Below are 23,511 nucleotides of genomic sequence, written 5' to 3' on the forward strand. Positions count from 1 at the left end.
GATGACATCAACTAACAGTATATTGGGGTTAGTACATTTAGAAAATAAAGTGTAATACATAGTTGCCAGTGAACAGTTTTGGTATCATTGATCAAGTCAGAATCTAAGTTGTGTTAACTCCAGGTTCACATGATACTCCTAACTCTCTTATGTGATTAATTTTCAGCAAAGCAGTCCAAAAATTAGATTTGAGAAGAGGTTGGTGTGCAAAATACTTATAAATAATTAAAGTTTTCCAAGTCCCTTCATAATCAGTATTTTTGAGTTTCCACCACCACTTGAGAAGAAGAGATATATTCATTTGGTGTAAATTTAAAATTCCTAATCCCCCAAACTGTTTAGCTAAATTGGAAGTGTACCAATCTATGAGTATGTACCTTTTCTTCCTAGAGTTACCTTGCCATAAAAACCTTCTCCTAATTTTATCTCTTTGTTTAATTACCGTAAGAGGAAGTCTATATACTGACAATGCATATAAAGGAACAACAATGAGTACTGAATTGAGAAGGGTAAGTCTGTCTCCTATCGAGAGCAAGGACCCATTCCAATGTTGCAACTTACTTTCTACCTTAGCTACGAGGAAATCCCAATCAACTACTTGTAATTTCTTATAGTGAAGAGGTAAACCTAGATATTTAATAGGAAATTCACCTTTTTAGCATCTAAATATTTGTTGCAGGGGTAAGGAATTCTCTACATGTAATGAATATAATTCAGTTTTTTCATAGTTCATTCTAATACCAAAGATGGCCTCAAAAGCTAGCATAGCCCACCATGCAGCTTCCGCATTCTCTTCCCGAGCCTCTAGAAAAAGAATTGTGTCGTCTGCATAGTGGCAATTAGTAATTGCTTGGTTGTTTACACAGGGTGGCCCTAAACCTTTAATTATATTAGCTTGCGTACCTTATAGCACCTCTAATTGAAATGAGAGAACAAATTAAGAGACGTTATGTATTCTCTTGTCAAAATATAAGAAACAAAAGAAATAATGGTATGAACCAGTGTTGTAAAAAACATTCACTAAGATTGATTAGTCGTTAGCGATGATCAAACTGTTATGAATTTTTTTGATTAATTAACAGATTATTTTTTATTATGACCGATTATTTCTAATTAATTGCTTCATGATACTCTACTCTATCCGTCCTTTATACGACCGCATATCGTTATTTACTATGAAGTATGAAGTCATCCCAGACACTGTGATAGATTGAGATAAAAATAAAATAGATGAAGAGAAAATGAAAATTATTTTTAGGACTTATCGTTTTATGACACATGTACCCTACGAGACCATCTCATTTAAATGAATTTGTTTAGTTGAGTAAATTGGTGTGAATGCATTAATCTTAATCAATATGGTTAACTTTTACATTTTCATAGATACAAATACAATAGTCATAAGTGATAATCAATTTTGTCATTTGACCATGATAGATTGCAGAAGCATATGCATTACATTTACATACCGTTCCATACATGATATGATACATTCCTTTCAATCGTTTTCGGAAGGAACCGATCGCAGTTCCTGCCTGGCACAGGTGAAAGATTCCTTTTATTTGCCGAAGGGAAATCAAATGATTCCTTTTTTATTCCCGCACGAAATAACCCATCAATTCAAGTCAAGTCAATTCAATTCAATTCAATTCAATTCCTGGTACCAAAAAAAATAAAATAAAAAAAAAACAGTTTCACACACGCTTCCTTCTCCTTCCTATCTCGATTCTCCACTTCCCTCCAACTCATTTTCAACCGTACCCTTACCCTTCCAGTGAAGCCAAGCCAAATCAATAATCTAGGGTTAGGGTTCCGATGCCATACCTCGTTCGCGACCACCTTTTCTTTGGCAACATCGCCGACGCCGCTGCCGTCCTCACCGGCGGCTCCGGTGCCGGAGAGACGATCACTCACGTACTCTCGCTTCTCAGCTCCGCTTCCATATCCTTCTTCTCCGAGTGGCGTCCTGGCATCTCGATCTCGACTGAAGAGATCGAGCAGGTACACGTGGCGGCCGATGAGTCGCCTAAGAAGTCTCTCGCGCGGGAGAAACTGTTGTACATGAAAGAGCATGCCGGCCCTGATCTGAAGCTGGTGCGCATGGCGGTGCCATTGAAGGATACAGAGGATGAGGATTTGTTGGATTATTTGGAGGTTTGTTTGGATTTTATTGAACAAGGGAGGAGTGAAGGCTCAGTGCTCGTGCATTGCTTTGCTGGGGTTTCTAGAAGGTTTACATTACATATTTTTATTTTCTGCATTTCTGTACCAAGGCATCATGAATTTTGAGTATTTTTTTTCTTCCATTGCAGTGCGGCAGTTATCACAGCTTATCTTATGAGAAAAGAGCAGAAATCATTGGAAGGTTTAAATGACATACTGTCTGTTAATCTTTAGATTCTATATATCACATTCTTATTACCTTCTCATGTTTTCTCATAGAATATTTTTTTTGTTATCGCTCCTTATTTGCAGATGCCCTTCAATCTCTGAAGGAGGTTTGTGAATTTGTATCCCCAAATGATGGTTTTCTTGATCAGGTTAGATGTAATTTGCATTCAATTACTAGTTTTGAGATGATTCTGCCATTTCTTATTTTTAATCAATAGATATCTTAATGACTGAAACGTTATTATATCTTGTTGCAGTTGAAGATTTTTGAAGAAATGGGCTTTAAAGTAGACACCTCAAGCCCAATTTACAAGCGCTTTCGGTTAAAAGTTCTAGGTTAGTTGCTTTGCTGAACTTTTTATTGGTACCATAAAAAGAAATAAAAAATTAAACTTGTACTAACGTATTTTCAATATTTTGATTTGTACCATGATCATTGAATATCCAGCGGCCTGCATGGCTTCGACAGCTGAATAATTCAGCGGTTGAAATCTGCGTTTCAATTTTTCATAAAACCAGCTCACTTCATTCATTAAATGAGATGAATAGCTCCCTTGAATTTTGGGCCCACAAATGAGATGAAAAGCTTCCATTGATTGACCTATAAGACACAACATTAATAAATGCCATAAAGGTTTAGAAACCACCGCAATGCAATATTGCGGTAACCATCAAATTGATGGGGACAAACCAACCAAAAAAAACTTTTCCCATTGCCAGCGGACTATAGAGAAACCCAAATTATTAGTCTTAGATCTCATCTCTACTTTTCTGCATCTCATTTATTGAGATTTGAGAAATCCAAGAAAGGTTTTCATCTCATTTAATAAGACTGACACATGAATGATGAGAGCCGAGTTTTAAAAAAAATCATAATGCAGATTTCAACCACTGAATTCGTCATGGTATAAATGAAAATATTGAAAAAGCGTTGGTACAATTTTTTTTTTTAAATGCTACCAATAAAAAAATCGGGATGCCTTGAATTATTTCCCTTGATGCCATGCCATCAAATTCTATACTATTCTTCATGTTTTTCTGTTAATTCATCATTCACCAATCCCTGTTTCAGCTCATGCTTATAAGGAAGGGATGAGAGTAGATGAGTCAATATTTGAAGCAGATCCCGGTGTTCCTCCTGAACCCAGGCCTGCTCTGGATGCCCTTATAGAGAACCAACATCAGCAGCAACAACAAGAACAAGAAAAACAACAGGAGAAGAAAATTGCTTATAGGTGCAAGAAGTGCAGGAGAGTAGTTGCTTTACAAGAAAATGTTGTCAGTCATGTGCCCAGGGAAGGTGAAGCATGCTTTGACTGGAATAAAAGAAGATACAGCCGGCCTTTTAGCCCATCTGACGAGAATGAGTGTTCATCTCTCTTTGTTGAGCCTATGAAATGGATGACTTCAGGTCAGTGACCCAGTACCAGATTTCAATCTTTTACATGCTTTATACTTTTTTGTTTAGTTTTGCTGTTAAAAAAGTTATGCTCGATGTTTTGAAGATAACAGTGAGGTTAGGGTCAAAATAGTCTACTTCAGAATACTGCTGTTGCACTAAAAACTAATTATGATGCTAAATTATTTAAAAAATAATTTGGTTTAATTTGCAGTGAAATCAGTAAGAATATGAGATGCTCTGCATAGCCTGTAAATTGGCCTATTATTTTCTGAAATATGTGTTATTGTTTAATGCCGTCACAGTTGAAGAAGGTGCCTTAGAAGGGAAGTTGCATTGCATCCACTGCTCTGCACGATTGGGTTATTTTAACTGGTCAGGAATTCAGTGCAGTTGCGGCAGTTGGATCACGCCGGCTTTTCAGATTATCAAGAGTAGAGTCGATATTAGCACAGCTTAAGAAGCACAGACATCAAGGGAGATCTTGAAGGGTGGTTTTGTTGTTATTTTTGTTCTATAGAATGAGTGATGTTACAGTATAATAATGGAAGAAGTGATTGGTGTCTATCAAACTGCATGTTTTTGGTCAAGTGCAGTTTTGTTATGTATAATGAAAGAGAACATATGTGCCACTCGTCTCTGTTTTTTTTTTTTGTTAATATTTTTCTTTTGAATTGGAGATCCATGTATTATAGGGAAGGTCTTCTTGCGGTTTTTATCCATGAGTTAAAAGGCAATTCCCAGAGGCTTGTTTAGTTAACAGCTGGACTTATTTGATTTTTATGTAAAAAAGTCGGTGCAAAACTAAAACCTAATTTTGTATAATACATCGGCTTGTTAGAACAAATTTGAATGAACGTATACATATTTGGAGACTAGCAATTAAACAGAGATTGTCGCGGGATAAAGTACCTGAAAAATGTAATAGATGTAACGAGAAACAGAGCAGAAAGATGCAATACATGTGCTTATTTCCAATCCAATATAATCAGGTTAAGCGGCACAAAGAATACAGACACCGAAAGAATGTAAGTGGTAACTTGTCAATCAATTTCTTGATCGAACTATATATTTCTTCATTCCACTTCTTAAAATAAGAAAAGGCACCAAAAGTCTTGCTACTAACAGTAGTTGGTTTCCTAGCCCCGCTCACGACTCGCAATCTCTGCTGAAGATTTAAAAAGAAAAGAAAACAATAGTTGGTTTTTTCTTCTTTCTTGGTTCTTTTGACAGAAAAACTGTTATACAGCACATGATGAAACTTGATAAAATGTTTGCTTAAACACTCAAGAATTCTTGGTCGCAGCAGCTTCGCGGTCCTGCCGACGGCTCTCTCTCTGCAAAAAGTGGCATAAGATGCAAACAACTTGATCAGGTAATCTTTAAATGAAAAATCTAGAAGGATGATTAGGAAATTGATGAAATTAGTAGCAATTACAGTCTACTATGAGTACACTAATTTCAGCCATGGCTGCCCATTGGTATCAAAGGACAAAGAACTTCACTAACATGGAATGGTTGTCTTTCCTTGGGTCATCTGATCTGTTGTAGCACTTCTTTGAGGCATTTTCACATACAACTGATGCGCACACTGTAACTGTATATACAGACAATGATACATACATACATACAACTGATGCGCACACAAGCAACACAACTACAACTACAACTACAACTACAACTACAACTACAACTACAACTACAACTACAACTACGGGCCTAATAAAGAAATCTCGAGTAGAAACAAGAAATAAATTCATTGGAAAAAAGATAAAAGAGTTAAATTGAGGGGGAGAGAGAGATGAGAAATGATCGTACCCTCCGCTCCCAGTAGGGAAGGAAGCAGACAAAATCATAAACAGGGGTAATGGTGCTAACGAGCACCATATTCACCCCCGTGAACACCAACAGCCCCGTCATCGGCCTCGCTCTGTGCGGCATCTCTCCCTTGATCCCTTCCCTTCCCTTCCTATCTTGCTGGATTGAAAAGGGAGATTTGAGAAGAGAGCAATGCAATTGGGCCTAGATTGCTGGATCCAATAAGTGGGTTTTGACTTTTGAGGCCTTTATTGGGTCTAAACCAAACCAAACCAATTGGGCCTAGATTGATTCGAGTTCGACCTAACACTAACAGATTGGTTGAAAACTTGAAATCGATCGATCTAAAAGGCACAGTTCTCAAATCTCACTTCTCGGTCGACTCGAATCTCCTCCTCCTTGAAAGGGAAAGGGAAAGGGAAAGGGAACCCTAGCTAGAATCTAATCCCAATCGCTCACTCATGGCGTCGATGAGCTTGCGAAAGGCGAACACGCGCCTCCCGCCCGAGGTGAACCGGGTTCTGTACGTGCGCAATCTCCCCTTCAACATCTCCAGCGAGGAGATGTACGATATTTTCGGCAAGTACGGTGCGATCCGCCAGATCCGGATTGGGACCAGCAAGGAGACACGGGGCACCGCCTTCGTTGTTTACGAGGATATATACGACGCCAAGACTGCTGTCGACCACCTCTCCGGATTCAATGTGGCCAATAGATACCTGATCGTGCTTTATTACCAGGCAACCAAGATGGGGAAGAAGGCAGATACCAAGAAGAAGGAAGAGGAGATTCAGCGGTTGCAAGAGAAGTATGGAGTGGGGTCTGCAGCCCCTTCTAAAGATTAAGTGAGATTTATCTATGGTTACTTTAGTTCATTGTAGACATTTTTCTTCTCAGTTCTGGGATTAATTTGCTTATCTTGTGGGGCTGTATTATGTATAAAAATATTGTCTGCGTTTAATGCGTATTACTACTAGTCTATTTCTGATTGTCTTTCTTTACTGATGATATATTAGTGGGTTTAATTGTCTTCTTATTTCTATTTCACAGTTTTATTATGCTTTATATATGATTTGTCTAAGAATTAATGTTTATAGTTGGTTGCTATGAGTGAGTGAGTTTTCTGATAATCATGTTGGATCTATGAGTGGATGAAGAAAATTAAAAGAAAAAAAGAAAAAGGTCTATCTAGTTTTGTTCTGTGGCCTTAGACAAAGTTGCTGAAATTGCAAGAGCTTTTTCCTAAGCCATGTTAACTTGGAGCTTGCTTTGAGAAAAATTTATCCATGCATAGTTTTCTGTAGAGGAACAAAAATTATTTGTTGCAATTTCTAAAGAATAAACTAGCAAAGTAGGGTGGAGTACAATAATGATATTCATCTGCTCAAGCCATCAGCTAGCCAACATACAAACCAAATTTCACTTCACTAATGTATCTTATATATTGTACAATACACTGTTTGAAGTCTCGAGCGATTGATATCCTCCAATCCAACAGTTCTCTCTCTTAAAATACCACATCACGCCTCTTCTTTGGATTTACTTCTGGGTTTCCTCTTCTCATCATGGTGACAAACTCTGTATAGTCTATTCTTCCATCCTGCATGATGTGACAATGATAAGATAAAATATAATTTATGAATATTAATATCTGGCATGACTTGATGACTTTGTTTCTTACATTGTCACTGTCGGCCTCAGAGATGATTTCCTTGATTTCTTGACCATTGTATAAGCCTTTCTCCTTCAGTGCCTGCTCAAGCTCTTCTTTGGTGATGTATCTGTAAAATTACAATCAAGGTAACCTTGTCGATATTTGTATTTATTTTTTCAGTGTTCAACACGATTATGAGGATACTTTAATAATGCAATCCCAGAAAGTATTTTTATTGGAGGATTTTCTATATCATGTTACCTAGGAGAACTCACACATAATATTTTCATAGGTTAGGAGTTAGAATCAGAGATGTCCCTTTGAGTTATAAATCTGATGGATACAACTCTTAAGTTAGTGAGATTACATACATTATTTTCCCCTATTCCATTCTTTTTGTTTTTAACTTTCAGTTTAGTTGTAAAATTGTATCTTGAAATAGGATGTTGGGCAAGGTTGTTTGTACATACCCACTATTATCTTTATCAAAGTACTGGAAGGCAGTGTAGAGGTGTTCTTCTCTATCCATTCTGTTCATGTGCACTGTTGCAGTTATGAACTCGTCATAATCTATTGTGCCATTTCCATCCGCATCAGCCTGTTAATTGTATATCTGTCAGATTATTATATATGTAAGCCAACACCTGTAAGAACTAAGCCCTGCTTAAAACCTTTACATTTATTTTTGACAAAAAGGCAAGACGCCCATTTCGTATATTGAAACCATTTAAGTTACATCCTAGAGTTAATAGCAGCTTAGTCCATTGTATCAGACGGTAATCCCCTACAACTATTAGCAAAGTTTAACCTCTGACCAAACTGGCAAACTATCAGTATCAACTATCAACTGCTCCGTGCTCACAGGCACCAAAAGATATTGCAGTTTAAGGAGATAACAATCTCCACATAAGGGATAGTAATAAGGCAACACACTCCATACTGTGGAGGTGACAAAACAGAAACACACAAAATAGCAGGACTATAAGTTCAAAACCTTTACAGTTGCCATGTTAAGGCCTTGATTAAGGTTGTGCACAGAAGCTAGGGTTTTCATACAGTATCAATCCTTTCCTCTTTTAACTTTGATAAGATTCAGTACTTTGTAGTAATGGAGGTGAGTTCATTTCATTCACTTGGGGGTTATTTGGTTGTCCTGGTAGGGGTTCTCATATACTTGCCTTCAACTGAATGGGAAAACATAAAATGGCTGGAAGGAATTAGGTCTATCTACTATCAACTTGGTGCAAGTCTACATTGCTAGTAGGTAATTGAACATGACATCTTTAGATTTGTTAATCAAAAGAAAGGTTTGAAAGCCTCTGGTCAATATTATTTTAATAATTTGTTTGGTTAATTTTACCGCTTCCATTAGTTGTAGAACTTCTTGCTCTGATAGTTTAGGTCCTTGCTTTGATAGACCTTGTTTTAACTCATCAAGAGTGATGGTGCCACTGTTATCAGTATCGATGTTCTTAAACATTTCTTTTAAGCCTTTGATCTCTTCTTCTGATAAGCATCCAGCTATAACCTATAAATTCATATAAAGCATATTTCCACTTGTAAATTAAGACGGGTTAACTATCTTTGAATGATCGTATCTTAAAATAACCATCAAGCCTCTTCAAATGAAAAGCTAAAACTTGTGATTTTTCAACAGCTGGGGTCATATAGCAGAGGTGCTGTGGTTATTTTGCTGCTAAAAAAATTATCTTGTTTTTATGTGTTTTACGGAACCTCAATTTTAACCAGCTTAAGCATTTCAGGTCCTTAAAACTGGTTAAACCATCTGAAAAAAAAAAAAAAAATTATAGATAAGCGATAAATATGTGCATAAAAGGAGAGCTACTCTGAGGGCAGCTTTCTTGAACTGGTTCATGGCTCTGAATTGCTTGAGCCTACCGATAACAGCATGATCAAGAGGTGTATCAGGTGCTTCTCCATCTTCTTTGATCCATGGATGATCTACAGTAGGATAATACTTTGATATAATGGTATGCTTTTGGGGAATTGTAACTTCTAATGTATTTCAGCCTATTTCTAGAACTATCAAGCATGGTTTTCCATGAAGAGTTTGTTAGCTTTCTCTATAAGAAACTTTTCCTTTAATGAAGTTAGATTTTAGTTCCTGACAAACAAATAAACTAATGCGAGCTATCTATGGTCATTATTAGCAATATTCATTGTCCAAACTTTTCAGTTCAAAAGTTATTGCATTTTTTCCTTGTGTCATAACATTTGATCTTGAATTCTTTGGAATATATACTTACTGAGAACTTGGAATGCGCTAAGCCTCTCCTTGGGATCAGGATTCAGCATTTTTCTAACAAGGTCCTTTGCGCCAGATGAAATGCTTGGCCATGGATCACTCGTGAAATCGATGTGTGCACGCAAGATTGCATTGAAGATGCCATGCTCTGATTCTGATGGGATCCAGATAACAAATTTTCAAAGTGTTAGTATACTGTGTTCTGATATAAGTATAAAAATAACAGAAGGTTCACAATGTCAGAAACCAATCTTTGTGTTTGATAATAAGTCAGATTGTATTGAGTTATATATGCAACGTTTTTCTGAAAGATTCAACATAAATTTTGGATGAATATACCAGCCCAGAAAGGAGGAACTCCGCAAAGGAAAATGTATAGCATGACACCAATACTCCAAATATCGGCTTCGGGCCCGTATTTTCTTTTTAGAACTTCAGGTGCGATGTAATATGCACTGCCAACTATATCCCTGAATGTTTCTCCTGTTGAACAGATAAAGGGGGAGATAATCAAACAATTAATCGCAAATCTATGAATCATTTTTACTCCAAGAAGTTACTCACCTTCCTTGTAGAATACAGAGAGGCCAAAGTCGGTGGCCTTGAGAGGTGCGTCCTCCTCCTTGGATTGCAGCAAGAAGTTCTCTGGCTTGAGGTCACGGTGCATCACCCCCATGGAATGACACGTATGCACTATCTGCACAATCGTCCTGAGCAGCCCCGCTGCAGCCCTCTCAGTATAATGCCCTTTTGCAATGATCCTGTCGAACAACTCCCCTCCCGCACACAGCTCCATCACCAGGTGCACCGCCTGCTTGTCCTCATATACCCCTTTCAACTCGACGATGTTCGGTTGACCTGATAAATGATACATTATCTGAACCTCTCTCCTGACATCCTCGGTATCCTCCTTGGACGAGAGTTTCCTCTTCGAAATGGTCTTACAGGCGAGTTTCTCTCCAGTGATTTTGTGGGTGCAGAGATGTGTGACCCCGAATTGCCCCCGTCCTAGCTCCTTCCCAAGGCTGTAAGTCCCACGCACATCCTCCATCGGCCGACCAAGTACCGGCCCGATGGGACCAGGTGGCTTGGAGGGAAGGGGCGACACCGGTTTGGGAACTGGCACTTGTGGAGCCTGTCCACCTGCATCATCACCCGAGGCCGACTTTGCATCATGGGTCGCCTCACCATGAGCAGTTTTAGCCCTTTTGTAGATGGAGCAGCAGTTGCCCATTGGTGATGGGGTGAGAAGAGAGGAGCTAGGAGAAATGGAGGGGTGCAGAGGGATTAATTATGTTGCTTGCATTTGCAAACGGGTGCATCCAAGAGAGGGGATTATTGTAACGGGAATTAACAGAGAGAGAGAGAGTTTTGGAAGGAAGGAAGGCGCAGAGAGAATGGCGGGAATGAGAGCCTGGATGGAATTGGAGCAAACAGAGAAACGCTGGTAGAAAGCGTGTCACTTGAGAGAGTCAGTTCACTTGAAAGCCTATTTTTAGACTGCGTACGTTTTTCTCTTTTCTCTTTTCTGTTTTTAGTTTATGTCATCAAACAAACATGGGTAATTGTTTCTTGTTTCTTGTTTCTTTCAGATACATCTTTGGCTTTTATATTTATATTTATATTTACTTTTCTCATATCCTATTTAAGTGCTTGTTTGGTTAATTAAGAAATAGCATTAAATTAAAATAGTGCTATTTAAATATTAATATTAGAACTGTGGATAAATAGTGTTATTCTAATTGAGATTAAAATATTACTATTTTTGTACTATTTTGATTCTAAGATTTCAAACAATCAGGTCATCGGAAATCATTTGTAATTCTGAAGTGATTTTGCATTGTGGTTGAAGACAACTACATTATATAGATTTTTTTTTTTTAATTTTAAAAGAAAGATGTTTATGAACTCAAATTCAAGAGTATGTTTCAATTCATTAAGAAAAAAATTGTTCACAATTATCTCAAGTATCTTAAAAATATCAATTGCAATAATATAACAACACTCACAATTAAAAATAGCTTTTCTGCTTGGACTTTGTCAGCTTCATTTGTCTCCCAGTTTATTTTCTAACAATTGGATCTTTAAACGCTATGCACAAACCCAAATTAATTTAAAAATCAGAATTAAAATTAAAATGGTTTTGAGGAAAAGATCTGAATGGTAAGTTAATAATTTTAACTAACGTAGAGATTGATACATATATAGCATGTTAAATTAAAATAAATTTGCAAAATAGTATCCGTGTACTCCTGTGAGACACTTCCTTAAAATATCATCCCAGCCATCCAAATTTGTTAAGATTCACTAGATGCGTTTATTTTTGGTGAATGTTGGCATACACGAATGACATTTTTGTCCTCTTCTTTTGTTCACTTATTGTAAGTTGTTTTTGTAAGAGAACTAATAAGTGAGTGTTCAGTGTAGAACTAATAAAAAAAAGAAGAAGTTTCTATTGAAATACCGCCCTATATATGTTGAATGTATTTGCACCAAAAGTAAAAAAAAAAAAAAAAAAAAAAAAAAAAACCTAATTTTCTTAATTACTAGTTAAGGAATCCCTGAAATCTGCCGTACATACTAACCCAAGCTTATCCTTCCATAAACAGTTAATGTAAGCTACACGCTTGTCTCAAGTCTCAACTTGGTGCAATATCACCTTCAAAAGAGAGCTAAACACAAGGCCTAAAATGTACGTACTCAATGCAAGGCCAAAATTGGAAATATCAAATCAAAATTTTTTGAGTCCCACTGGTATGATTCAAATCAGGTTGGTACAAGTATGGTGTCTTGTGCTTTGTTTTAAATCAAATTACATCTGTCGTCACTTCAGATTATAACTGTCGGATCAGATATCTGTTCTGGAAATTGATTGGTGCGAACTGGCCTCACTATTTCCTAATACGCAGGCTGTCTATTTTCTGGTTCTCTAAATTTTTTGGTAATCAGAATTGCTGATTTTTCTGATATGAACTGCAGTTCTTTATTAAAATTAAATACATAACATATAAATGAAGACTTCACTAATGTGTTCTATTTTGAATATAACTTTAATTTAGTAAGTACAAATTTACTCCATTTATTTAGAATATTTGTAGTGCAGTAAGGTAATAGTAATTCTCATCTCATATACCCTTCAATTACTCCTATACAATTTTTCTCTATTGTAATGAATTCCAGAGGACAAAACAATTTATCTCTATTGTAATATAGAATATACTCAAATACAAATAGATTTATTTTAAATAATTATAGTAATTCAGTAAAACAAGCTCATTATATCTAATTTAACTTAAATAAAAATGGATGGCACTGTCACATTATTTTTCCTAAGCCAGTGTAACTTTAGGGGAGTAATTTCTTAGAACGGGCTTCAGTTCGGCCATTTTTATTAATACCCTAAAAAAAATATATTTTTTTAAAACTGCCCCGATCGCCAGACCTACGGACGGCCCAGATCCTCTAGCAGATCTCCCGGGCCAGAGGCAGTCCGCTAGGAACCAGACTGCCTAGAGACCGGGCGGTCCTCTATTTTTATTTTTATTTTTTTTGATATCTTAATATTTTGATTTAAATAATTTTTTGAAAATTTTTTTTTCTTGTATGCCAAAAATAAGACATTTGATATATTTACGAGTGAGATGTCGTAACTCTTTATAACTTTGATTTGATTTGTAAGTTGGATATTACAAGTCTAAAGATAACGCTAATTAAGGATTTGGCATTGATTCTTAATAATTTATTTTATTCAAATATACATAAGGAAATATGGTTAGATTGCATCAATGATGTCAACTTATTTTTTTTTTAGAGAATAATTGAATTATTTGATTATTGTCAACATATACCATTTGCTCGGAGATAGGCAAACGAACACAATAAATAGTAAATGTATTTTAAAATAATTATATGGATAATTCTTGAATAATCTCTTAGGCTTTTGACTAAACAAAATACCTATCGTTGCATGCCTACCGTTGAACAAAAACTTAAACTAAATTTTTAAGGCACTAAATGACGTTTTTTTTTTTTTTTAAATTTTGATGCTTCGAATGAAGTTTATATTTTCAGAAAGATAATAAAAAATTTAGAACCATGCAATTGGTGAAAGTATATCTATCATATGGAGGATGGATCATCTCATTAATTTAGTCACGTCTTTGAGATGGGTAGTTTTGTCATTTTCTTCTGGAGTCCTTTTTCCTCTCAAAATTATCACCAATTCGTTTTGATTTTTATGTAAATATAATTATCCTGAAGATGCTTGTATATACGTAAGGGTAGGTTTGGATTGAGCTAGAATAATTAGAATAGTGAAAATTGATAATAGTAAATGAGAATAGGAAAAAAAAAATTTAGATTAGTATGAAAATGATGCTATTCAGATTACTAAAATGTGTTGGCTTTTGGAAGCCCTCGACTTATCTGTTTGACTAGATTTGCAAAACATACATAATTATATTTTACAGTTTTTCTTCTTAAGTATCTGTGCAGGTTTATGACAAGTGAAGGATTAGTGATTACACATCAAGGATGAATTAATACACTGCAATACAACATCATGAAGCACAAGACATTGGATAGCAAAAATATTAACTCATGATTAAGGATAACGTATATGTAAGATTGGTAAAATAAGCATGAGATTGACCTAAGTGAGGCTTACCGTTGTCACGGTCCAGTGACCGTGATAACAGAATAAATAAATCTTGTATAAATCCTGTGACGCATAAAATAGGTTTAGCGTCATCGAAACGCTAATCCTTCCAGAGGATTTCCGTGGTGGGCACCGTTGTCACGGTCATCTACCGTTATCAACAGTGACCATCGTTATACTCCAAACCACTCCGATTGACCTACCGTTGTGACGGTCCCCTGTACCATTACAACGGTCAACACCACTTACTTCCTTTTTATCAGCTCTCTATAAATAGAAGCTATACCAAGGTTTAGAGTATTACTCTAGCCGCCTTGAACTTCAATATTTCGTATTTACAGATATAGAGAAAGTTGTTGTTGCTGGTGCACTCCAACTTCAATATACACAATCAATTTCAAGTTTATTCAATCAATCAACCAACTCCTAGAGTGATCCTGCGTGATCGAATCATTTACTACTTCGAGCCTTGTGCTCATCTTACAATTCTTGAAGTCATTGTGATGTGTTTATTACAATACAAGTAATAAATCCTAATTTACGCCCAATTCGGTTGCAAGTGTACAACCTTGTCGAGTAGTACTTAGGGATCGTCTCCACAGGGACGAGTTGGAATATTAAATCTAACCTAACAATTTAATTTAGTAAAATAAAATAAAAAGATTTTTGTTTGTTCAAAAGGTTGGTTTGATTGTGATTAAACTAAATTAAACTAAAGTCTTTAAAGCAAAGTCTGATTTTTAACAAGTATTAGAAATTAGGGTTTCTTAGGGTTCCTCTCCACAAATGTCATGGCTAATTGGTTTATTAAATTTGTTCTTATAATTATGAAGGCACAGTTGGATGTTATAGGTACAAAGTGATATCTCTATATTAATATCATCTTTAAATTAGAATAAACGTCACCTCTCGGTACTTGGCTACACTAATCTAAAGTCATTAAGTTCTTACTGTCCCAATTAATTTAGCAAACCGTCTTTCACCTCTCGGTACTTGGCACAATTTGTCTAAACTATTAGGTAAAGCCCGTATAAGACAAGCATCACCTCTCGGTACTTAGCCTATCAAATACCCTATTCCTTATGGTCTGGACCTAAAATTCAATTTCTCAATTGTAAATACCAAATCTTAGGGTTTCATGCAATTTCGATTAAGTCTTCACAATCAATTAAAATAAAGAATTGATCATAACAAAGAACAAGAATATATAAAATAAAACCAATTAAATCATAACAAAAGTTTCAAGTACAGCCCTAATCAACCCTAGAAAAGCCCTTAACCAGTCATGGCTAAGACACAAATGAAATCAAAAGAGTAAAAGAGTTCCAAAGGAAAGAAAATAATAAAACCGGTTGATCAATGATGTTCTCTTCTCCCTTCTTCTCTCTTCCTTGCTTTTCCTTGCTCAAAACCAGAAAATCTCTCTCTAAAAACGTCCTTAATCTGTTCTACAGGTCCCCTTTTATACCCCTCTCTAAAACCTAGAAATAACTAACTAAAAATAGCAAATTCGGGCTCTGAACCGCCTTATTGCGGGCCACAATGGATGGAGGCAGTTAACTGGTTGCGCAGAAGAAACTGGAGAGGTCATTGCGGACCGCAATGGATTTGGTTGCGGGGCCGCAATGAAAGTGCAGAAAATTTGTAAAAGTCATTTCGGGCCGCAATGGATTTGGTTGCGGGCCGCAATGAAAGTGCAGGAATGAAGGGGCTCTGACTTGTTTGGTTGCGGGCAGCAATAGGTTCATTTCGAGTTGCAATGAATGTTGATAGTTGCTCCAATCTTCGTGCTGACTCACCCGTTTTGCTTCGTTAAGCTCCAAACACTTGATTACCTGTAAAATAAACATAACTAGGGCAATAACTTGAACTTTTGGACATTTCTAACCTAATCAAACCTAATTTCAACAAAACTTGGCTTAATTTACATAACAAATCCTAGGTTTCACTAGATACAATTTCGGCTTATCACATTGCGACTCGAATTGTCCTGTTAGGTTTCACCTTGTACTCCTTTCTCATTAGGTAAAGAAAGGCACACCATCTAGAAGGTCGCGAGCCCTGGGGATGTAGGCGTTAGTGCCGAACTCCGTAAACAACTCTTGTGTCAAGTGTCTCTAAACTCTACTATTTACTTTACATTTAGTTTAGGACAAAGTTATTCTAATTTCCGCCAAGAATAACTTATAAACACGTTATAATATTATTACTTCGACCAAAAATATAAAAATGCCTATTCACAACCCCCCCCCCCCCCTCTAGGTGCCTTTGGGACCCACAAGTGGTATCAGAGCAGAAAAAATAAATTAAGATACACTTAGTTTGATTTGTATTAGATCCTTTAATGGTACCAATCAACCATGTACGAGGACCAACAAAGTTAACCAACTCAACCAAGAATTTTAGTTACTGGAAAAAATAAATGATAAACTATTTAAATGTAATTGACCTTTGGGATATTGTTGTTAGTGGATATACCCTACCTCTAAAGAAAATTCCACTGAACTGACAGATGAATCAAAAGCAAATAAGAGGGTAAATGATAATGTAGTAAACATTATATATAATTATGTTGATGAATCTGTATCAATGATCTTTGGTGATATGATCATTGCCAATGATATGTGGGATGTCATAGTTTATAAATTTGAAGGGAATGCCCAAATAAAACAAACCAAACTTACTGGCCTAGAAACTAGATTTGAAACCTTTGATTTGTGGGAAAATGAATTAATAGAGGATATGTACAATAGAATGTTACAAATACAAAATGAATTTGTGGAATTGGGAGAACCCATATCTAACAGTAAAGTTGTAGGAAAGTTACTGCGAGTGTTGCTTAGGAAACCAAGATGGGTATCAATGGTAAGTGCTCTTGAAGTTCTATCAGGGGGTGCAAACCTTCTCTCCAGAAGAGCTCTTTGCATATCTTCAAAGTTGTGAAGAGAAACTCAAACAATCCGCAGAGTTAGAACACAAACCTAAGAACATTGCTCTTAATGCACAAAAACAAACCTTCCAACCAAGTAAAGCCTACACCCCTCAAAATACCTCTTCTTCAAGTGATTCTTTCCTGATCAAAATTAACCAATAAGCCTCCTTAAACCCCCTTGTTATGTCCAAAATTATTCAAGGAATGCTTGAGTTCGAACAACAATACAACAAACGAAAGGAAGAAAAGAACAAGTGAATAATGTGTATAATATGTCACAAGGAAGGACATACCATAAAGACCTGTTACAAGCTCTACCCAAGAGATAAGGTGGAAGGAGGAAGGCAAGATCAAAGGTCAAGGCCTTCAACAAAGAGATTTCAAGGTAAGAAAATGGTGAAAGCCTTGCAGGCACTAACAAATGAAGGCATCTACATGAGTTACGAAGATGAGTTTGAGGCTGAGACAAGTGATGAACACGAAATCAACCTAGCCCTGATGGCTAACTATGATGAAGATCCCGATGTGGACATGGAGGAGATCATATTGCAGAATAATATCATCGACAAGCGAGCCATTGATATACTCCGAGAAATAGCTAAAGCAAAAAATATGAAGAGCTCATGGAATTGATCCTCAAGTACTTTGAGTGAGGTATTTCTAGGACTTAATACAAATGGTTATGAATCCGAATGTGAATAAACTAGTGGTTCATTCATATCATGTCATAATCAAACCGTTGTATCTCTATGTCATGCATCCACCCTTAAACCAAGCATTTTTTTTTCTAAAAAGAATCTAATTTCCGAAAATGAAATTAGGTTGAGAAAACTCCTTGATGAAGCAAATTCGAACTTGCTTAAAAGGGAAGGTATAATTCAAAGATTAAGGTCTAAGATTCTTGAGGTTGAACTTAAGATAAATGAAGTAGAAACACCCACACTTGAAAATACCACCTTAAAAACAACAAATAAAATACTTGAAGACAAACTAAAAGATCTAGAAACTAAAATAGAAGAAATGCCAATTTTTAGGAGCATAGATAAGTGTCAAACACATAGATGTGACATAGAAATATTAAAAGTAAAAATACAAACACTAGAGACTGAAAACAAGGCTTTAAGGGAACCTAGTGAATCTAGTAGTGTTACTAGGTTAGATCCCTATTTTCAAGCGAGGGATCAATTAGATGATTGAGAAATCGAAAAACTTGGTCTTGGATATAAGAAAAGTCAATTCTCAATTCAATCCAACCACTCGCAAAGGCAAAATACACAAGGGGAGCTCACTCAAATGTTTGATAATGAAAAGTTTGCAAAACTTAAATTTGATAATAATGAATAAGTTAGATTTCAATCAAACAAAGCTATAACCTTTGATCCAAATAAACCTACAGAACACTATTTTAGAAATCAAAATGAAACATGGTATTACAAAGAGTTTAATAAAACTAGTATAAACTAGTTTATTGAGACGTGTTCCCCAATATCCTAAAAAATTTCAAGTACTCAATAGTAAAAAGTTGGGTGCTCACATTAGTGGTCTAAACAAGTCAAGTCACCATGAACGAATCCAACCTCAAGGATTCAAATGGTCATTTAATTGTAATTTTAGGTAAATACCGAATTTGGAACATTCTACATGTAAACCCATTCGTAAATTTTGTAACTATTGATGCAAGATTGGTCATACATCATTGGAGTGTAAGCTTAGGAAGAAAAATAACATGTCGAATATTGTTTGGGTTCCTAAGTCTAAGAAATAATAAGACATAGGAGGTAATCTCCCCCACATATCACAAACTTTCAACACAAATTAGGGGGAGATAATAACAAGGTATGTATTAGTTACTAATCATTTATATTAACTAATATGTACTCTTGTAGGTGTGTTTGAGTTCTTCACACAAAGAAAATGCTTGGATCATTGATAGTGGATGTTGACACCATATGACTGGTGACAAATCTAAGTTTACTACTTTAGAACCATATGATGGTGGCTGGGTTACTTTTGGTAACCACAAACGCAAGTCCAAAATAATAGGTTTAGGTACAGTAGGTAACCAACATTTAACCATTAAGAATGTATACCTAGTTGATGGCCTAACCTATAACTTACCGAGTGTTAGTAAGTTGTGTGATATCGAATATTATGTCAAATTTGATACTAATGATTGCTATTTAGTGAAATCATCAAATGATGAAATTATCTACATAGTGAAAAGAGATAAAAATGTTTATTACTTATATTTTAATTATTTTGAAACTGGTGAAACATGTCTTAGTGCCACAACGTCAGACTGTAAGTTATGGCATCGGAGATTGGGACATATAGGTAATGATACTATTAAGAAAGTAATTCAATTGAACCTTGTTAGAGGATTACCAATAACCAACATAGAAATTGAAGGATTGTGTGATGCATGTGTAAAAGGTAAACAATCGAGGACTAGCTTTAAGCCAAAAATGATGGTATCTACCATACAACCGTTACAATTGATTCATATGGACCTTAAAGGACCAATGAGTACCCCAAGGTTAAACAAAAAGAGATATGCATTTGTCATAGTATATGACTATAGTAGATATACTTGGGTAATGTTTTGCAACATAAAAATGAAGTTTTTGAAAATTTTGAAATATTTTGTAATCGGGTTGAAAATGAAAGAGGGTTAAAATTTAATAGGACTAGAAATGATCATGTTGGAGAATTTGAAAATGAAAAATTTAGTGAATTTTGCATTAATAAAGGGTATATTAAAGAATTCTCGGCTCCTAGAACACTACAAAATGGAGTAGTCGAAAGGAAGAACTGAACCTTACTTGAAATAATTAGAACCATGATAAATGAATACAACCTACCGCATCATCTATGGACCAAAGCTTTTAACACCGCATGTTACATAATTAATCGAGTAAACATAAGACCTATTATTAGATAAAAAAAATTATGAACTTTTAAAAGGTTATAAATCATATGTATCACATTTTAGAGTATATGGTTCAAAGTGTTTCATACTAGATGAATCACAAAAGGTAGGAAAATTTGATCCCAAGGCCATTGAAGACATATTTGTAAGTTATTCACTAACCTGTAAGTCATACAGAGTATACATACCTCAACATCGTACTATAATGGAATCTATATATGTTAAATTCGATGAAAATGCTAATCTATCAGTCGAGGAAGGAAATGATTTTGTAGGTGTTGAAGTCTCACAATAAAATAAAAAGAATGAGAACATCATCAAGAATAAGCAAGCTCAAGGCAATGAAGCAAGTGAGGGGACAACAAAAGAACCTTAACCCGTACGCACCATTACTAATGAAGAGGAGCTTGTAGATACTCATCCTCTCGAGCAACCAACCATTGAGGAAAATGCTACTTCTAGAGAGCCTCAAGATACTCCCGAAGAGACATATCAAATTCCTCAAAACTTAAGAGAAGTTTCTTCTCATCCTCTTACTAATGTTATAGACAATTATAGGAAGAGTGTTAGGACTAGATCCGGCTTTATACCAAATAATTGCTCATTGTGCTTTCGTATCTCAACTAGAACCTAAAACTTTCAAGGAAGTCAATAATGAAGAAAATTGGATATGTGCTATGGAAGAGGAACTTGACCAATTTACACATAACAATGTTAGGGAACTAGTACCTCAACCAAAAGATCGTATGATTATAGGTACTAAATGGATTTTCAAGAACAAAAGAGATGAAAATGGTAATGTAATTAGGAATAAAGATAGATTAGCAACACAAGGTTTTACCCAACAAGAAGATATAGATTTTGATGAAACCTTTGCTTTAGTAGCTCGCCTAGAATCCATTCGAATGTTTTTAGCATATGCCGTTCATAAGGGCTTTACATTATTCCAAATGGATGTTAAAAATGCATTATTGAATGGATATCTAGAAGAGGAAGTGTATGTCCAACAACCACCCGGATTTGTTGATCCAAATTACCCCAATCATGTATACAAACTCATCGAAGCATTGTATGGCCTAAAACAAGTCTCAAGGGCATGGTATGGAAGACTTAGCTTTTTCTTGTTAGAAAATGGTTTCAATAGAGGTAAAAATGACACAACCTTGTTTACCAAAAATGATAAGGAAGATATATTAATTGTCCAAATCTATGTAGATGATAAATTTTTTGATACAACTAATACAGCTCTAGTCGATGAGTTTTCAAAGTTAATGCATAGTGAATTTGAGATGAGCATGATGGGTGAAATCAAGTTCTTCTTGGACAAATTAAGCAACGTGAGGACGGAACTTTCATAAGTCAAACTAAGTATGCAAAAGAGTTGATTAAGAAGTATGACATGTCGGATAGCAAGACTTGTCCTACTCTCATGGCCACCTCCGCAAAGCTTGACTCAGATCCGAGTGGACAACCTACGGACATCACCAAATTGTTAGTGTAATAATCTAGAAGTCAATAATACGATAAATTATCATAAAGCTTTGTTCATGAATTGAATGTTTAAAATATCATTTTGTTGCCTTGAGTATTATTGCATTTATGAATCATTCCGAGTTCATGACTGGAATTGTGAAATTTCATAATACAGATGATATATACTCTTAAAAAGTCTCTGACCGAGGTAATTAGCAAGAACACTAATTACCGCTACAAGGTTAATGTGTGGATTAAAAGATGGTCAAGTTTTACAGACCATTGACAAGATATGTCATTTTAATCACACAGATATATGTTCTAGGAACATGATATTAGACAGACTCCGAATGAAACATTAAATATAATTGTGTTCGTGTCATTAATGTTTTCATTCAGTGTCAAGTTCTACAGTATGAGGTATTCATCGTCCCTACTAAGAGATGTGTATGTGTAAGTGTTATCCAACGCTGTCTGTAAAAAGCAGTCATAACGGTAGCACTTCCGTATGTATAGCTTAGCTGAGGAAGTGATGGTTTACCAAAAGTACTATTGTCCCTCGTATTTTGTACAAGCTATAGCATCACTGGGCCCCTTGGTAGAGTTAGATTATCTGCATGCGGTATAATTACAAGAGTAATTATATTTGATAATATGCTCAAGATCAAGAAAATATTAAGTTAGCAAGGATGACACACATCTACCTTGAAACTGATCTGATAGCTATGTGACAAAAGAACTGACACAAGTAAATTGTTTACTGGATCGTGATATTGTACAGTGCAGCATCATCTATGTAATTGGATGGTCATAGTGTATACTGCCAGATGCCTCCTATGATTATAGAAGTTAAAACAGTTTTAATTCTATTTACCAACATAACACAGATCCTATTGGGTCACACCATATAGGAGATATTCGGAGAATCTTACTGATTAATTATAAATTGATTATAATTAATATTAAGATGGTTATAATTAATTATACGTGATATAATTAAATTATAAATGTCATATAAAAATGACAAGCAGAAACAACGGTTAATTTATAAACGTACATGTTACGTTGTATAAAAGTTACCGAAACAACAACCGCAAGAAATATAATTGTTCAGAATAATTATACGGATATTAATTATATTCGGGCCAAGGGCATTCGGGTCTTTTCAGATTCGTCCTTATCCGCATGACATGTCATCGATCCTATCCAGATGACACGTCATCAATCCTATCCACATAACACCTCACCCCCTAGGTGGCATGCCATGTCATAGCGGTATTTTGGTCTTTTTACACCATTTTAGAGTCTATAAATAGAGGGGTGCATGAAGAGATTAAAATACTAATTCACTCGTATCGTTTTGTGTCGAAACGAATCGATATTTTCTCTCTTTCTCGGTTTCTCTCCCAAATAGTTTTTCGGTTGAGAAAAAAAAGTTATATGTAGTTGACGTATAATCTTGCGGGTTGTTCTGAAATATATTTACGGGATTTATGAATAGTGTTTTCCTGAATTTCGCGGTATTTCAGTTTTGCTCATTGATGAAACTGAGTAACCGAAAATTCGTGTTTACGGGTTTTTGTCTTTTTATCTGTGAATAGTGTTTTTGCAGAATTCCGCGGTTTATAGTATTTATGGAAAAAAAAATAAACCGCTCTCCGGTTAGTCCTGGTGGATAACCGATAGAGGTATCAGACGTCTGATACTCCGAGACGAGTCATTCCCAGATGTCTCTCTTCTCGCTCTGCTGCATTCCAATTAGAATTTGGAATCAAGGTATAAATATGTTATATTAATCTATTTAATTGGTAAGTAGATTAAAGTTTTAGAAATCAATCATGGAGTAGATCTGTAAAATGATTAAATTGGGTTTTGATGCCAAAGGAATACTGAAGGTGGACCGCCTTAGAAAATTTCCTGACATACCCCGTTTAATCCTTGGCTTAAGTTAGAAGTAAAATTTTGTTTTACGTTCTTTCCGCATCTTAAGCA

The 23,511-nt window shown here is 35.6% G+C and overlaps 4 protein-coding genes across 6 annotated transcripts; 2 read left to right on the forward strand and 2 right to left on the reverse strand.

The window, feature by feature from the left end:
* The first annotated feature begins 1,718 nt into the window (after window positions 1-1,718).
* On the forward strand, window positions 1,719-4,497 carry LOC144547268 (uncharacterized). The gene is made up of 6 exons (XM_078295871.1): window positions 1,719-2,231; window positions 2,313-2,365; window positions 2,476-2,540; window positions 2,649-2,727; window positions 3,464-3,802; window positions 4,096-4,497. Exons 1-6 carry the CDS (start codon window positions 1,816-1,818, stop codon window positions 4,248-4,250), a joined length of 1,107 nt encoding a protein of 368 aa, XP_078151997.1. The 5' UTR covers window positions 1,719-1,815; the 3' UTR covers window positions 4,251-4,497.
* Window positions 4,498-4,930: 433 nt separating this feature from the next.
* On the reverse strand, window positions 4,931-5,760 carry LOC144547269 (uncharacterized). Its single transcript, XM_078295872.1, has 2 exons — window positions 5,609-5,760; window positions 4,931-5,127 (listed from the first exon to the last, which is right to left on the reverse strand). Exons 1-2 carry the CDS (start codon window positions 5,729-5,731, stop codon window positions 5,077-5,079), a joined length of 174 nt encoding a protein of 57 aa, XP_078151998.1. The 5' UTR covers window positions 5,732-5,760; the 3' UTR covers window positions 4,931-5,076.
* A 234-nt stretch (window positions 5,761-5,994) lies between these two features.
* On the forward strand, window positions 5,995-6,644 carry LOC144547271 (RNA-binding (RRM/RBD/RNP motifs) family protein). The gene has a single exon (XM_078295875.1). It carries the CDS (start codon window positions 6,070-6,072, stop codon window positions 6,451-6,453), a length of 384 nt encoding a protein of 127 aa, XP_078152001.1. The 5' UTR covers window positions 5,995-6,069; the 3' UTR covers window positions 6,454-6,644.
* Window positions 6,043-11,073, reverse strand: LOC144547270 (calcium-dependent protein kinase 2-like). 3 transcript variants are annotated; one of them, XM_078295874.1, is made up of 8 exons: window positions 10,093-11,073; window positions 9,868-10,011; window positions 9,530-9,682; window positions 9,109-9,224; window positions 8,623-8,790; window positions 7,733-7,860; window positions 7,290-7,389; window positions 6,043-7,208 (listed from the first exon to the last, which is right to left on the reverse strand). In XM_078295874.1, the coding sequence occupies exons 1-8, from the start codon at window positions 10,760-10,762 to the stop codon at window positions 7,116-7,118; spliced, it is 1,572 nt and encodes a 523-aa protein (XP_078152000.1). In that variant the 5' UTR covers window positions 10,763-11,073; the 3' UTR covers window positions 6,043-7,115. The 3 variants fall into 3 exon arrangements, 2 of the variants coding, with proteins under 2 accessions (XP_078152000.1, XP_078151999.1); XM_078295873.1 differs by having other exon boundaries at window positions 6,043-7,389; XR_013509061.1 differs by lacking the exons at window positions 6,043-7,208; window positions 7,290-7,389 and having other exon boundaries at window positions 7,723-7,933; window positions 8,257-8,790.
* Between the last annotated feature and the right edge of the window lie 12,438 nt (window positions 11,074-23,511).

The sequence above is a fragment of the Carex rostrata genome, chromosome 31 (genome assembly GCF_964058835.1).
Source record: "Carex rostrata chromosome 31, lpCarRost1.2, whole genome shotgun sequence".
Taxonomy (NCBI): Eukaryota; Viridiplantae; Streptophyta; class Magnoliopsida; order Poales; family Cyperaceae; genus Carex; species Carex rostrata.

Coding starts and splice junctions, on each gene's coding strand:
- LOC144547268 (XM_078295871.1), top strand. CDS start 1,816: ATGCCATACCTCGTTCGCGACCACCTTTTCTTTGGCAACATCGCCGAC. Junction 2,232..2,312: donor TTTGCTGGGGTTTCTAGAAG/GTTTACATTACA, acceptor CTTCCATTGCAG/TGCGGCAGTTATCACAGCTT. Junction 2,728..3,463: donor CTTTCGGTTAAAAGTTCTAG/GTTAGTTGCTTT, acceptor TCCCTGTTTCAG/CTCATGCTTATAAGGAAGGG.
- LOC144547269 (XM_078295872.1), bottom strand. CDS start 5,731: ATGCCGCACAGAGCGAGGCCGATGACGGGGCTGTTGGTGTTCACGGGG. Junction 5,128..5,608: donor TTCCCTACTGGGAGCGGAGG/GTACGATCATTT, acceptor CACTTTTTGCAG/AGAGAGAGCCGTCGGCAGGA.
- LOC144547271 (XM_078295875.1), top strand. CDS start 6,070: ATGGCGTCGATGAGCTTGCGAAAGGCGAACACGCGCCTCCCGCCCGAG.
- LOC144547270 (XM_078295873.1), bottom strand. CDS start 10,762: ATGGGCAACTGCTGCTCCATCTACAAAAGGGCTAAAACTGCTCATGGT. Junction 10,012..10,092: donor CTCTGTATTCTACAAGGAAG/GTGAGTAACTTC, acceptor TCTGTTCAACAG/GAGAAACATTCAGGGATATA. Junction 9,683..9,867: donor AGTTCCTCCTTTCTGGGCTG/GTATATTCATCC, acceptor GGATCCCATCAG/AATCAGAGCATGGCATCTTC.